Here is a 15,726-nt window from a genome sequence, read left to right as displayed (position 1 = left end):
CTGGTGCCTTTATGTCCTCATTTGGCCCTTTATGTAGAAGTGGGCTGGGGGCATCTCCCAGCCCTGTGATGTCCCCATTTCCCGGAGGAGGAAACAGAGGCTCAGAATGGTTAAGTGGGATTTGAACCCAGGCCCAGCTTAACGCCCCCAGAGACTAGGAAGCTGGGCTGGTCCCAGAAAGGAGCTCTCTGGGGAAATGGCCCCAAAGGGTGGGTTAAGCCAGGTGGCACAGTGGGGGTTTGGACTTGGACCCCCACCCCCCACCCCGAGAAACAGCAGCTGGTTCGTGGACCAGCCATGTGACCCCGGGCAAGGGACAGCGTCTCTCTGAGCTATGCTGAGAGGTGATGGGAAAGCCAGACGGCAGCTGGAAGGTTTCTGGGTGAGTTCTGGCTGCAACTTTGTGGGCTGGGGGCCCCTGGGGCCCGAGGGGCCGTGCACCATGGGCGCGGTGCCTGCCCTCTACTCTGTGGTGTCGTCTTTCTCCTCCTCCTCTGGACTTTGTTTCTTGAGCCCAGGTGGGGCCTGGGAGGAGGGGGTGCACCTGCTTCACGGGGCGGGGCTCTGTCCCCTGGCAACCTGGGGCAGGGCGGGGCTGGGAGGCCCCTGTGCCGTCCACAGAGTCAGAGCCAGGCTTGGAGGCTGCTGCGGCTCAGAGCTGAGAGGTGAGTCTGGGGAAAGGGGGGGGGCGGGATGGACGCACGGCTTGGGCGGGCGGGGGTCCTGAGTGGGGTGGGCTTTTCTTTCGGCATGGGCACTTGTGTACCAGCGGCACCATCTGCTCACCGGCGGGGCCTTCAGGGTACAGGGAGGGAGCCCCCAGCCCCACCCTCAGCCCCCTCCAGACTCAGTGGGGTCCCAGGGGCTGGCGGGGGCCTCCCCTCGCTCTGTACCCGCTGGCTGGCTCTGAGGCCAGGTCTGTGCCCTTCCCACGCTGCACCCGCCCAGGGGAGCAGAGCCCCATCCCTGAACTTTGCCAGGTCCCCCGTCTCCACCCCGGGCTTCAGGACCCCAAATCCAAGGGGCCTTGATCTCTGACCCTCTAAGTGAGGGGCCTGACCGGCACCCCCAGGGCCAGAGGCACAGGGCCCCCCACTGGTTCTGGGAATTCTGGAGCTTTCTGGGGAGATGCTTAGCCCCAGCCAGCGCCCTGCTTGGGGAGGCCTTGAACAGCCTACAACCCTCCCGTGGTATCGGAGGGCTCCTAGGAGGGGGATGGGGCAGTCAGCGTGGGGAGGTGTCCAGCCTCTGGGAGGGCAGCTGGGATCCTGTGGGGCCGGTTCAGAGACTTGGCCCAGTGTCCAGGTGTGTCCAGGGGTTGGGCCTCTGCCAGCCAGGGTCCAGGAGACCGTAGCCCCGAGGGACAGAAGAAGCCCAGGAGCCCATCCCTGCTGAGCCCCAGGCCCCTCCAGCAGGCCTTTGCCCAAGGGCAGGAGGCCAGTCGCGGTGATGAGGAAGCAGGTGTGTGGCACCAGGGACCATAAACCCAGTTTCAGTTTTGGTATCAACAGGGTACAAAGTTGGGGCTGGGGAGGAGCCATCCAGGGGGACTTCCTGGAGGAGGAGGTGGCGACTCCCTGGCTTCAGAACCTGTTGCTCTGTCGCTCCCTGGTGTGACCCCTCTCTGGGCCTCGGTTTCCTCTGCTACATGTTGGGGAGAAGAATGGTTCCCCTCGTCACAGGCTCTTATGAGAGGCAAAAAAGCTGCCGGTGTGAGATGCCCAATTACGAGGACCCCCACCAGGAGCTGGGAGGCTCTGAGCGCTATTACTACTCATTTGCACAGAGTCCACGAAGCCTCCAGGAGGGCGTTTCTCCCCGAGGGTTTCTCTGCGCCAGGCACCCACTCAGGCCTCCTTGATCCTCCCCACACCCGGCAGTGGGGTCAGCAACGTCCCACTTTACAGACAGGGAGACTGAGGCTTTTTGAGAGGGAATGCCTGCCCCAAGGTCACTTCGAGATCGGTGGTGGATCCAGGGTATAAATAATAACGTCAGCCACCGCCGTGAAAGCATTTATCGAGCGCCTACTGTATACCAGGGACAGGGTGCCGAGTCTTCACGGCAGCCCTTCGTGGTGGCAGCTACGTGCTCTGGACTCTACCTACTGTCCAGGTGTGGACACTGAGGTCGGAAGGGAGACTTGCCCAAGGATGCAGGCGAGGGGGACCCCACCCCACTGACCTCAGTGAATCACCCAGAAGGAATGGGCTGAGGAAGGAGCAGTCCCCCACACTGCCCCACCCACAGGCAGACTTGACACCCTCTGGGCGTGCGGTTCTTTTTCCCGGAATGTGACTTATAAATCCTGCCGGGTGAGCCTCTGGCCCCGCACTAGGCAAATGGTTCTGAGTCAGTCCTGCCACACCTGCCCTCCGAGGGGAGCTGCAGGGCGCGGGCACCAGACCTGCCGTCCAGGGTGGGCTGGGGCTGGAGGGGTTGTTTTGGAGGGGCATCCGGGTCTGGGCTAGAATGAGCCCAAACCCTGGGCCCTGAGCACCCAGAGTGAGAGTCAGCCACTGTGTACCTGCTGTGTACCAGACTCCGGGCTGAGGGAGGGGGTGCTCACCTGGCCCACTGGGAGGGAGAGAGGGTCCTGGCTGATGGCTTCAGGTGGGAGGTGACAGGCCTCAAATAGAACCCTCTCCCTTCAAAGAGATGTGCACCCCCAGCCACGTTCATCATTGGGACAGAGGCTCTGCCCGCTTGGCTGGAATTTATTACCCAAGCCTGCTTGTTTTTTAATATTGTTTTCTTAATTATAGTCTCAATATTTGAAAGATTGCATGACACTGCGTTAGGTGTAACATGGTTCCCCGTGATCGACTTCATGTTCAGGGAGGGTCTGCATTTTTCTTTTTAAAACCATGTTTAGCTTTTACAAGCAAGTTGGTGTAAAAATGCAGCGATGGACCCAATAGCTCTGGTGGCACCGGTGGGCCAAGACCGGGAGACCATGGTTGCTTGAGGAGTTGAGTTCCTCTCCTCAGCTGTAAAACGGTGGCTCCGCACTGTGCCGGGCTGGGTACACGCAGGATGATCAGGCCACAGGTTCTGAGGGTGGGGACAATCTGGCGGGCGGGGGGCTCCCTGGAGGAGGTGTCCTGTAGGCTGTAGCTAAGAAGGCTGTGGAGGAACAGAAATAAGGGTCGTTCTGGTACAGGGAGGAGGAAGAGGGTCGACCTTGGGGTCTGGTGCCTGCAGAGTTTTGGGGGTTTGGCCTGAGGCCGGATGGCGGTCTTGAGAGCCCTGGGCAGGGTGTGAGGACGCCAGGAGTCACAGAGGTGTGAGAGCAAGTGCCGGGTCTTCACGATGGCTCCTGGAGCTGTGCTCAGAGGGAGCCGGGACTCTTGGGAGGGGGGCTGGGCCCCCTGGAGCACTGGGTCAGGGTGTCGCCCGGCCCAGCGGGACAAGGTCCAAGGCGCTCCTTAGCCCAACCTGGCTTTATGGTGCTGAGAAGGATTGTCTGGGATGGGACAAGGTGTCCTGCTGGACAGGTGCAGGAGAGAGAACGAGGGTGTGGGAGTCTGCTCGTCACCACCCCTCTCTGGGTCTCAGTTTCCCCACTTGACATCCCCAAGAGAGGGGCAGGCCCACTGGGCTCATCTGTAAAGGTCAGATGGAAAAAATCACAGAAGGAACCTCAGGGTGTGTGTGCCCTGGGAGAGAGGCTGTCTAGGGGTGGCCCTGGGTCTGGAAGCGGTGAACTGGGTGGAAGGCTTACCCTGCAGGGTGTGCAGTGTCTGGCAGAGGAGGTGGGAGGGGTACCTGCAAATGTTAGACACACAGGGGCCGAATCGTTGGGTCAGTACAGGGGCACCTAGGGATTCAGGTGTGGCTGGATCCAGGAGCTCAAACAAAGTTTTTAGGATGCTGTGTTGGGATTGGGGGTGCTCTTAAGCAAGGTGCGTCCACAGGAGGACACATATGGCCCCCCAACAGCTCTCGGCCTCATCCAACCAGCCTAATAAGCCCAGTGGGAAGAGGGTCCAATTTTCCACGTTAATTGCAAAGTCCCAGAATTTCACGTCATTGGCCAGGTTGCGTCACATGTCCATCCCTGAAGCAATCGCAGAGGCCAAAGGGTGGAATGTTCTGATTGGCAGGGCTGGGTCACCTACCCTTCCCTGGGCCAGTCACAGAGGCCACTTGGCCAGGCCTTTGCCCTTGAAGGGAGTGGGATTGCACCTCCCCCCAGGTGCTCTGACCTGGTGGCTGACATGTCTTTCTCTTCCCTCAGTGAGCCCAGATCTTGTCCACCCTGGGATCCTCTGGTGGGCAGAGACCCCAAGAACATGGACCGAGTGACCAGATACCCCATCTTCAGCATCCCCCACTCACCCCGTGTGGCCGGCATGGCCTTCAAAGGCGACACCAGCTACTCGTTTGAGCTGGTGGACGTGAGGTCCGTGGCCAGAGGCTGGGGCCAGGATGAGCCAGTGGCCTGGCCTGCTGACCACGAGGCCTCTCTGGAAATGGTGCAGACGGGGACACCCCTCAGCCTGCATGTCTTCCCCGGCCGGCTGGCCCCACAGCTGCCCTGCCCGGAGGACGATGAGACGGAGGTGAAGGCCTACCACCTGGAGGCTAGGGACACCCCGCCCTGGCGGCCACGTGACCTGGAGTGGGAACGCCGGGCGGTCATTCAGGACCAGGCGGTCAGGAAGAGCGGCACGGTGGCCATGCTCCATGGCACCTCTGACCACAGGGAGCCCAGGAGCCCCGGCCGCCCGCAGTCCACGCCCCTGGAGGAGAACATGATTGACACAGAGCAGATCGACTTCCTGGCAGCCAGGCGGCAGTTCCTGAGCCTGGAGCAGAGGAGCGCTCCACCCGGGGCGGCCCACGCCCGTGCGGGGGTTCCTCGGATCCCACCACCTGGGGCCAGCCAGGCCTCCAAGGCCCTGAACGGGCCACCCCTGGTCAATGGGTATGTCGTCCCAGTCAAGCCTCAGGAGAAGGAGGTGGTCACGGAGGAGAAGAGGGTCCACGGTTTACCCGCCAGCTCTGGTGCCCAAGCCTCGGATGACCCTGGTTCCTGGTCCCAAGAGGGGTCCCCGGAACCCACCAAGGAGACGCCCATTGAGCGGGAGATCCGGCTGGCCCAGCAGCGGGAGGCAGACCTCCGGGAGCAGCGGGGGCTGCAACGGGCGGCCAGCCAGCAGGAGCTGCTGGAGATCCCGGCCAGGCCGCTGCTGAGCAGGGCGAGCCCGGCCACGGCCCCGCGGCCGCACAGGGGGCGCCCGTCGCTCTACGTGCAGCGGGACATCGCTCAGGGGTCGCAGCGCGAGGAGGACCACCGGCGCGAGGGCCTGCAGGTGGGCCGGGTGTCCACATCCGACTGGTTCTCCGAAGGCCCCCAGCCCATCCTCAGGAGAGTCCACAGCGCAGACTCCATCCTCAGCGCGACCCCAGATGCCAGCGCAGCCAGCCCCACACCAGAGGTGAGGAAGGTGAACCGCATCCCACCTGATGCCTACCAGCCATTCCTGAGCCCCCGGACGCCCCCGGGAGAACCCCCAGCCTTCCACACCTACCGCAAGCCCAGCGGTCTCTCTGCCGATGAGGCCAGGCCTGTGGGCTCTCCAAAGGCCGCAGGGTCTCAGAGGCATCCCTCGGGGTCCTCTGCAAGGCCTGCAAGCACAAAGCAGGAGCCTCCCCGGGGACCCCTGTGTGCCAACAGGGGTGTCGTGCGATGGGAGTACTTCCGCCTGCGTCCCTTGAGGTTCGGGGTCCCGGATGAGCCTGAGAAAGCTGAGGCCCCCCGAGTTTGGGGCTGGGAGGTGGCTGGGGCCCCGGCACTGAGGCTACAGAAGTCCCAGTCATCGGAGCTGCTGGAGAGGGAGGTGGAGAGCGTCCTGCGGCGGGAGCGGGAGGTGGCTGACGAGCGGCGGAGCGCTCTGTACCCTGAGGTCTTCTCCCTGCCTCCGGACGAGTGCGGTGACCAAGATTCCAGGAGCTCCTCCCGCGCATCTGGTGAGGCAGGGTCCTGGGAAGGGCTGCTTTGCTCAGAGTCTCAAAGATTGGAGCAGAGGAGGGTGGTATGAGGAGCGTGAGGGTGCCAGGAGAGGCTGGGGGTTGGGGGGCATCTGGGGGACTTCGTCTACTACCCCGGTTGGCTGGTCTGTCTGCTTAAGCAGTAGCTTTTGGAGAAACAACTTGGCCTTGGGCTTTTTCTTTATGCATCTGGACACTTTGTTGTTAGGTGCATAAAGGTTTACAGATGTCCTAGCCTCTTGGTCAATTGCTCCTTTTCTGTCAAGGCAAAATACCCACCGTGTGACTTTTAATGTTTTTCTCCTTGTGTGGTCGGCTCATCTGTCGATCCAGTTTCTCCTAACTGGCTATGTTGGTCACTCTGTCTATCAGTTTTTGCAACCTGCTGTCTGCTCTGTCTGTCCATTCACCCATCTCCTTAACTGGTCCAGCCTCTTAGCCAGACTCTGTGTCCCTTGGGCTGGGGTCTGACGAATTTTCTGCCCTCAGGAGACCCCGGGATCCTCCCTGATGCCCTTTCTTTCCTTCCCTACCCCAGGCATCACGGACAGCTACTCGGTGTCTGAGTCACACTTTTTCACCCCCATCCACCTGCACTCCGGCCTGGTGTGGACGGCAGAGGCCTCAGCTGAGGATGCCCCCAGGCAGAGAAAGAAGAATGAGCAGTGGGTGAGTCTCGAGCCCTGCCGTGCACTTGGAGGCCTGGACAAGGTCTGACGCCCCCCATTAGGGCCAGGGAAGGTCAGGCAAGGCTCAAGCGTGAGCTGGGTTTGACACCTGCCTCCCTCACTGCCCTGCCCGTGACTGTGCGCCTGTGTCCCCCACACGTGTGGTGCACGATGGGTAAACTGGGCCTCTCTTCATGTCTGGGCCACATAAGCAGGGTCCCCACCATGAGGTTGTCCCCCTGAGCCAAAGGCTGAGAGGCAGCTCCGCTTGGAGGAGGAGAGCTGTGGCAATCTATCAAAATCACCCTTATTATTTTCATGTGTTTATTACCATCATTGTTATTTCTGATTATTATCCACACCTCATGAGGGATGTCTCAGAGCTCTGCACGCACTGTGCTTTTAACACCCTGGAGGCATGTTCTGTGGCCCACTCTCTGGAGAAAGCCGTAGTCGCCTATGCCCAGGGTCATACAGTCTGAGCTCCCAAGCCAGGACTTGAACCCAGGCCTGACTCCAAACCCCACATTCCTAACCGTGAGGCCCTCTCCTCCCTGGGCGGGTACTGTGGACACCATGGAGAATAACACCAACTCCAGCCTCGCCAATCTGGTGCTCAGAGACTGGCCCAGAGGTTTGGGGCAGAGTGGAGCCCAGGGGCCTGGGTTCAAGGCCCAGCCCTGCAGCTTGCCAGCGGTGTGATGGGCAAGACCCTACTCCTCTCTGACCCTCAGTCTCCTCCTCTGTAAAATGAGCATGATAATAAGAACAGCGCCCTTCCAGCCTTAGAGTAGGGCCTGGCCACGGCAAGAGCTCCATAAATGTCAACTGTCTTTATTACGATGACGTTTACAAAGAGAAAACAGTTGCAAATGACGGACCAAGGCTTCACTGAGGAGAGCAGCATGGTGGATGGCTTTGAGTTTGGGGTGATTGGGGGGACCACGGTGGGCAGGGAAGACCTTCCCTTCTGCCCCAAGTGGTGACTGAGGGGGCTGTGCATTGAGTCCAGGGGGGCTCTGGGGTGGGCAGGGCTAGAGGGCCCTGGGGGCTGACATATGTTCCTTTCCTGTAGTATGCCGGCCTCAACCCCACTGACCAAGTCAACTTGGAGGTGAGTGTGCTCCTGGGGGCGAGGACCTGAGCCTTTCCCTCCCACATCTGTGCCCCCTGCCCTATTGCGTCAGGGCCCTCAGAAGCCCTTCTTCTGGGTGTGGGGACTTCCCTGGATATCTTCTTGATTGATAGTGTCTGCCTGAGGTGGATTTTTCTGTGACCTGCTTTTGATGCCTGTCATGAGCATAGATTGTGGAAAGAGGTTCCATGTGCCGCCTCTTTACCAGATGGTTTTGGGGCTGACTTGGCCCAAGACAGGGGCATTTACTTTAAGGGAGGCATTTCCTTTAAGGGAGGCATTTCATCTGAGATGCGTAGAAGGCCAGCTACCTCAGTGGATTTGTGGAATACATTTGTGACCCTCTTTGAGCTGAGTCCAAAATGCCAGACCCGGGCATTTCCCTACCGTGGAGCTCAGCATGAGTTAACACATTCCTTGGCACTATTACCAGGAGTAGAGGGTCTGGAACAGAGGAGGGGATGGTCCTGCTTTACCCCTGCTCTAGACCTCTCCTATGGGTTAGCAGCGAGGGGAGCTAGGACCTTTTGGGACCCCCTTTTGGGGGCGTTAGGACCCCGATGGGGACTTCGTGCCTCCTCTTGCAGGTCTTGGAGGCCACACTGGTAACCCGCCACAAGAACGCCATGGCGGAGCGCTGGGAAGCCCAGATCTATGCCAGCGAGGATGAGGATTGAGCCTGGGGCCGGGCGCCCACCCCCTGCCCTGCCCTGCCCTGGGCCCTGGGCCCTGGGCCCTGGGAACTGCGGACCGTCCTGAGCCCCCGCCTTAGGACATAGGTTCCTCTTTAAATCCAGATCCAAGAACCTCAAATCTCATGCTGCCAAGCCCAGGGGTGGACGCACTTTTGGGCTTGAGGTTTTTCTTTTCCGCTTTTCTTTGCCTGCAGAAATCGTTGTGCTTTCTGGGTCAAAAGCTGGGTGGGGATGACTCCTTCTGCCCCTATGATGTTGCCAAACGCTCTTGGGTCCGGGGAAGAAGGAGACCAAATCCCCCACCTCCAGATGTAATTGTTCCCGCTAGTCTGAGAGGGGAGACGCTCAGCTCCTTCTTCTGGGACATCCCAATCTAACAGGGGAGACCTGCCCTGCTCCAGCCCTGGGAAACCTCCAGTCTGAGGGCCAGCCCCAGACAGAGAAAAGGGCTCGACGTGGGGTCTGAAGGGGGTCCTTCTGTCCCCCCATGAAATAAAGCAGCTGCGGGGCCGTCCCCCGCCTGGTGTGGTCGGCCGCCCTGGACCTCTCCCTCCCCCTCTGCCTGCTTCACTTCTCTGGGTGATGTCACTGCCCCCAGGGCTGCTGCTTCCTGCCTCTGCCCCTACCCCACCCGGGCTGTCCCCCACATCCCTGAGTGTAGTATACAGAAGGTGCTCAAGCAGTGCTTGTTCAGTGAGCAAGTGACCGTCTCAGTTCTCCCACGTGGCCCCGTCAGTCATGCTCGGAGCACTTATTAAGCGCTTGCGGAGTCCCCAGCCCTTCTGGCTTCAGGGGAAGTTGGAGGGGTCTTTAGTTAGGCTCCGCGTGTGTACCGGGGGCACAACCCCCGCAGAGAAGATCATCGTGGGCAAGGCCATGGGCAGCGGACTCAAACCTGGCTCTGCTGCCCCTCTGTGTGGCCAAGGGGCCCCTCCACCTGCCCTGCCTCTGTTTCCCGCCCCCACCCATGGGGATGGTGATGGGACCCCCTGGCCTTGACCCCAGAATGACCCCGATGGCAGCCCCCTCCTCCCACCGGCCTGGGCCTCCAGAGGCTAGGAGCAACTGGTGGCAACCAGCCAGCAGGGCCTGTCCCCTCCTGCTGCCCCCGGCCCCTCTCCTCCTTAAAACTCCTTCCCCTGCAGTCGCCGCAGGGAAAACGGCCACAGCTATTCTAAGAGCGGCATCTTGAAAGCAGCCCACGCGGGCCAGGGAGGCTCTGTGGCCTGAAATAGCTGAGGCTGCGGGTCTCCAAGGGTGCCCGGGGCAGGGGTAGCTGAGGTCGAGGGGGGCTGCTTCGGGCAGACCAGGCCATCTGAGGCAGGAGGGCATCTGTCCTCAGGGGGAGCGCCTGGGCCCGGCGGCGTGCTCCTCGGTGGCCAAGGTCAGCTCTTCTCTGGGGTTCCAGCCCCAGGAACCAAATGTGGGCCCCCGCCTTTCAGGAAAGCATTTTGGGGCTTTAGATACAACCTGCCTGAGTCTCGCCAGGTCCTCCCCCATGTCCCAGCACATCCTCACCCTGGTGTCCATGGGTCGGTCCCCCTGGTCCCCCTGCTCTGAGGATGTGAGTCTCCTGGGGTGACTGGAACAAGTCATCGTGAACAGGGGGCTTAAACCAGCACAGATTGGTTCTCTGACAGTCCTGGGGGTCAGGAGTCCGACTCGGGTCTCACGGGGCTAAATCCAGGCGTGGGCAGGGCTGGTCCTTCCGGAGGCTCCAGGGCAGCATCGGTTCTGCCTTTTCCAGCTTCTAGAGGCGCCGCATCCCTGGCTCGCGGCCCATCCTCCATCCTCACAGCCAGCAGCGCAGCATCTCCCGTCTCTCTCTGCCTCTGACCATCCTGCCTCCCTCTTATAAGGACCCTGGGATGACGCTGGGCCCCTCGGGGCATTCAGGGTCCTCCCCATCTCAGGGGTCTTTACTCAATCCCACCTGCAAAGTCTCCTCTGCCCCATGACACGTCTGCAGTTCCCGGGACCAGGACGGGGACGTCATGGGGCCGTTATTCTGCTGACCAGACACAGAAGGACACACAGTGTGTGGTTCCACTCACAGGGGGGCCCTGGGGGAGTCAGATCCACAGAGACAGGAAGTAGATGGTGGGGGGCCAGGGGCCGGGGGAGGGGTGGGGAGTCAGGGTTTCATGGGGACAGAGCTTCAGTTTGGGAAGATGAGAAAGTTCTAGAGGTGATGGTGGGATGGTTGCACAACAATGTGAGTGTGCTTAATGCCACCGAGCTGTGCGCTTAAAAATGGTGAAGATGGTGAATTTTATGTTCTGTGTATTTCACCACAAGTTTTTGAAAAGAGAGAGAAAAGTATTCTCTCGCTTGAAGACCTCAGAAGCCCCTTGGGAACAATCCAGGAATGATCCAGTTACTGGCTTAAAAAGATGAGGAGTGTCCTGAAAAGTGCAGCGTCCTTGAAGTTCTTGATTCGATGAGGCTGGTGGGAAGGTCTTGTTTTGATGATTCACTTTTCGTTTAATTCTTCTCACCGGCCTCTGCCCTTAAGGAACGAAGAGAGAATTCTATCCACCTGCCAGGCTGCCGTCCCACAAGGCTCTGGGCGAGAGGTTTAAATGAAGTCTTAGCGCAATTCCCAAGGGGGGGGGTTCTGTCTGGATGGGGGCCGAAGTGGGGACAAAGCCTGGGTCTGCGGGTCCCGCGGCCGTTCAGTCTTTCCTGGTTTCCTCCCAGCTTGGGGTATATGAGCCGGGGAGGGAGGGAGTTTTCTCAAAGGCCATTAGAAAGGCTGAAACACAAGCCGAGTTTCCAACTGAAAAGCCAGAACCCTTGCTCACTCTCAGCGTTTTTCACCTTCTCTGGCAGCATCGCTCTTATTTAGTTAACTCCTGTGGGACCACGTGGGGATCAGGGTCCAGGAGCCGGGCTGCCACTCCGGGCTCTGGGGCTCACTCCCCGTGTGTATCCGTCAACTTCGCTGTGTGACAACCATCCCAGCCCTCAGCGCTCCAACAGCAGCTGCTACGAGCTCATGATCCTGTGGTCAGCTATGGAGGTGCTGCCTGGTCTGAGGGAACGCTCACCCACACGTCTCTCGGCCAGGGTGGCAGGGGGAGGGATGGGAGATAACATTCAGACACCGGGTTGCATTTGAAAATCAGGCCAATGATGAATGACTTTTCCAGTATAAGTATATCCCGTGCAATATTTGGGACATATTTATGCTAAATAAAAACCACTCATTGTCTCTTTGAAGGTCAAATGTAAGTGGACGTCCTGGGTTTGTATTGGCTGAATCTGGCCGCCCTGGACAGGGCGCCACGGCCGGATCTCGGTCAGACTGGCGGGCTCATCCCCAAGGTGCTCACGGGAGCCCCGGGCACAGCAGGAGAGGCAGGTTCCAAAGCACCAGCGTTACCGCGATGCTTGTGTCACACTGGCCGCTGTCCCTCTGGCGACGCCACGGGTGTGACCAGCCCTGAGTCAGGACAGATGGGGACTGCAAGGCTGGGTGGCAACGGGCACCTCCTCCACCTGGAGGGGCAGGTGGACCCTACGTCAGTCACGCTGCCCCTTGGAGGTGACGGGCTGTACGTACTGGGCTGGAAGATGTGCAGACACCCACTTAGCGGCTACAGGGCCAGCTGTGACACTTGGGGCCCCAACGGTGCTCCTGGACAAGCAGGCTCGTGTATGAGGGAGAAAGCGGCAGCGCCTCCGTGCCTGACATCCAGCGGAAGTGTCCTCACAGAGTATGGGGCACCCAGTGCCCTCCCGGGAAAGAGGCAGGTCCTGCCCTAGTATAGGGGGAATCCATCAAAGGCCCTGATTGTTGAGGGGACAATGTCCAAGGCAAAAGTCACAGAGAATCCCCCCTACTGTCTTAGGTCACAGATGTGCCCACGTTCATAAAGGCAGGTCAAAAATAGCACACGTGGACTTCCCTGGTGGCACAGTGGTTAAGAATCTGCCTGGCAATGCAGGGGACACGGGTTCGAGCCCTGGTCTGGGAAGATCCCACATGCCGCGGAGCAACTAAGCCCATGAGCCACAACTACTGAGCCCGCGAGCCACAACTACTGAAGCCTGCGCGCCTAGAGCCCGTGCTCCGCAACAAGAGAAGCCACCGCAGTGAGAAGCCCGCGCACCGCAACGAAGAGTAGCCCCCGCTCGCCGCAACTAGAGAAAGCCCGCGTGCAGCAACGAAGACCCAGCGCAGCCAAAAATAAAATAAAATAAATAAAAATAGCACACGTGAGTCAGCACAGCAGTGAGCTGGCATGCAGGGAAGGACGAAAGGGGCTCTTTGGCCTTGCCTGAAAATTTAATTTTCAATCACTAGGCTGTGTGAGTGGGTAGCTTAGAGACTGGGTATTGATTACTGCAGAAAAGGGACTTTGGGCAGATTGGCTGTATTACTTAGCATTTGCTGTGGAACAAACGAACCGACTTAGCTGCTTTAAAAACAGTTATGTATTTCCCCACAGTTTCTGAGGGTCAGAAGGCCAGCACAGGGTGGCTGGGTCCTCTTCTCAGGGTCCCACCGGGCTGTGATCAAGACGTTGGCTGGGTTGCGTTCTCATCTGTAAGCATCTGCTTCCAGGCCCCTTCGGGTGTTGGCAGAATTACTTTTCTACATTTGTAGGACTAAGGTCCAGTTTCCTTGCTGGCCACCCCAGGTCCCTGCCACACGGCCCCCTCCACCAGCGGTTCAGCACATGGCTGTTTGCTGCTCCCCAGACTTTTATGAACGCCTCACCTGATTAGGCCAGGCCCACCCAGGAAGATCTCTCTTTCAATCAACTCAAAGTCAGCTGATTTGGGGACCTTGATTGCCTCTGAAAAAGCCCTTCACCTTTACCAAATAATGTCTCACCCACACTCAAGGGGGTTGCGCACGGTGTGTACACGAGGACAATTCAGAATTCGGGCCATTTTGGGGGGACCTAGCATGGGGTTTAGGGCGTGGGCTCTGGTGGGAGAAGTTGGGTCTGAACCTCATCCCCAGTTCCTCCTCTTCGCCCTCGACATCTCAAACGGGCGGCAGGGGGCTGGATTCAGAACACAGGCCTCTCTTGGCCATCAACATTAAAATTTTTTTTTCTCTTTTAAAGAATTTGCAATGTTTAAAAATCAGGAGGGCTTCCCTGGTGGCGCAGTGGTTAAGAAGCCGCCTGCCAATGCAGGGGACACGGGTTCAAGCCCTGGCCAGGGAGGATCCCACATGCCACAGAGCGGCTAAGCCCGTGCACCACAACTACTGAGCTCGTATGCCACAACTACTGAGCTCGCGCTCCACAACAAGAAAGGCCCCTGCTCACCGCAACTAGAGGAAGCCCACGCACAGCAACGAAGACCCAACGCAGCCAAAAGTAAATAAATTTTAAAAAAATAATATATTTTTTTAAAAATCAGGAAATTTTAATAAAGATCTGGATTTCTTGCTTTTCTTGAGAAAGCTGTGCATGGCTGTGGATGGGCAGCTACAAGCAGATCCTGTGGGGAGAACCCCTCCCACTGTGTTTCACCACATCCCTCTTCCACAAGAGAAGAAACTATAATTGGATAAAAATTAGCGAGGGCCTTGCTGAGAGAAGTTTCTTTAAAAATAAATCCTCCTTTACATCTTTTTTAACTTTCCAGTCCCTGCCACGCTCCCCCACTCCATCTGCCTCTCACACAGGGCTATGCCTATACCCAGCGGCAAATTTCCAGGCAGTGCCTTCCAGCGGGATTGAATTTCGGGGTAGAAACGGGGTCTGAGCTCTGAGGCTGTTTGCAGGGCCCCAGCACCCCACTTTTCAAAGGCAGTTGCTGTTGTGGGTTAAATAAGGTCCCCCCGCCAAATTCATGTTCAGTGAAAGCTCAGAATGTGACCTCACCTGGGGATTGGGTCGATTGACTAAAGGTCTTTGGATTGCAAGAAAAAAAAAAGGCTGAAGCAAAGTCAACTCAAATTGGCTTTGGTAATACTGGGATCTACTGGTTCGTGTAAGTGAACAGTCAAAGTAGGACAGCTTCCGGCTCAGCTGGTTCCAGCCCCCAAACAGGGTATTTGGGTCCCTCTTCACTGTTGAGAGCCCCAGGTTCAAGTCCCAGCTCTGCCGGCCTCAGTTTCCTCATCTGTAAGGAGAGGTAGTCTCAGTGACCCCTCCCAAGGTGGGTGGTTATGAGGGTTACCAGGCGCCTGGCACACAGTCAGGGCTGCATAAATGTTAGCTCTTGTTGCTTTATGGACCAAGTAAAGGAATCCTCGCCAGATAATCAGGGACTCAGGTGCAACTTCTTGTTATCAAGGCCTAGGGGAGCAAATGCACGCTGCCACCAGAGGGCGGAAAAACACCAACAACGCAGCAGTAGCTTTCACCCAGCACGAGAAACCTGCTTCCCACTCCTCTAATTGGCTGGCGTTTTCCCAGAATCCCCGAGGGCCCAGGTTGGAGAAAACGCAGCCCCCAACCCAGAGAACGACCTGAGCTGGTGGAGGTAAGAAAGAGGGGTGTGGGCAAAGCAGCACGGAGCCCTATTAGAGGAAAAGAGTTGCCTTCTATATGTGTTTCTATGTATTTAAAAATCTTTTATTTATTTTTTTCCTGGAACACTAGTTGAACAAAGTCGAAAAACTGAAAAGTGGGCATATTGAAACGGCGTTATTTGAGGCTTAAATACGTACATTTTATTTATATTCCAAACAGAATTTATGCTTTTGTCCACAGTCCTGTCCCTGCAAACGGTGTTTCCTGCCTTGGTTTCCTGCTTGGGACCAGCTGAGTGTCTGGATAGCAAAGAGCCTCTGGCATCTCGAGAGAACTCTAGAGACGTGGAGGTAATATTGGGGGGGCTCGTTGGCCAGGTCCCCACTATGGGCACGTTGTCAGGTGGGATTCGGAGCAAGGCAGGGTGGGGTGGGGCCCAGGGGCTTCTGAGAGAGACCCCATGCACTCCTCTCTCCCTCCACAACCTGCTGGGGCTCCACGTGGCCGAAGGCCAAAGTCCACAGACGGCACAGTCTCCAAGCCATTCGCTCATTCATTCATTCAAGTCTCCAAGTGCTGGTCAGACCAGCGGCAGGAAATCACAGCAGCCCACCTTTGTGTGCGCTTAGGGAAACCGTTCTAAATCATCGCGGTCTTTAGGCCTCGGAAATAGAACCCACCCACTGCTCGCCCTCCGCGACCCCCACCCAGGCTGGATTCCAGCACCCCTCCCCCATCCCCTACCATCCCCCACCCCGCATCCTCCACCGCTTCCCCCACCTTCCCCC

At 58.3% G+C, this 15,726-nt stretch overlaps 1 protein-coding gene across 1 annotated transcript; it reads left to right on the top strand.

Moving 5' to 3' along the window:
- Positions 1–4,280: 4,280 nt before the first annotated feature.
- Positions 4,281–8,615, top strand: MISP (mitotic spindle positioning). Its single transcript, XM_060146781.1, has 4 exons — positions 4,281–5,976; positions 6,536–6,666; positions 7,741–7,779; positions 8,388–8,615. The coding sequence occupies exons 1-4, from the start codon at positions 4,296–4,298 to the stop codon at positions 8,475–8,477; spliced, it is 1,941 nt and encodes a 646-aa protein (XP_060002764.1). The 5' UTR covers positions 4,281–4,295; the 3' UTR covers positions 8,478–8,615.
- Positions 8,616–15,726: the final 7,111 nt, after the last annotated feature.

This window comes from Lagenorhynchus albirostris, chromosome 3 (genome assembly GCF_949774975.1).
Source record: "Lagenorhynchus albirostris chromosome 3, mLagAlb1.1, whole genome shotgun sequence".
NCBI lineage: Eukaryota > Metazoa > Chordata > Mammalia > Artiodactyla > Delphinidae > Lagenorhynchus > Lagenorhynchus albirostris.
This window is presented reverse-complemented; position numbering and strand designations above follow the sequence as displayed.

Coding starts and splice junctions, on each gene's coding strand:
- MISP (XM_060146781.1), top strand. CDS start 4,296: ATGGACCGAGTGACCAGATACCCCATCTTCAGCATCCCCCACTCACCC. Junction 5,977..6,535: donor GAGCTCCTCCCGCGCATCTG/GTGAGGCAGGGT, acceptor TCCCTACCCCAG/GCATCACGGACAGCTACTCG. Junction 6,667..7,740: donor GAAAGAAGAATGAGCAGTGG/GTGAGTCTCGAG, acceptor CCTTTCCTGTAG/TATGCCGGCCTCAACCCCAC.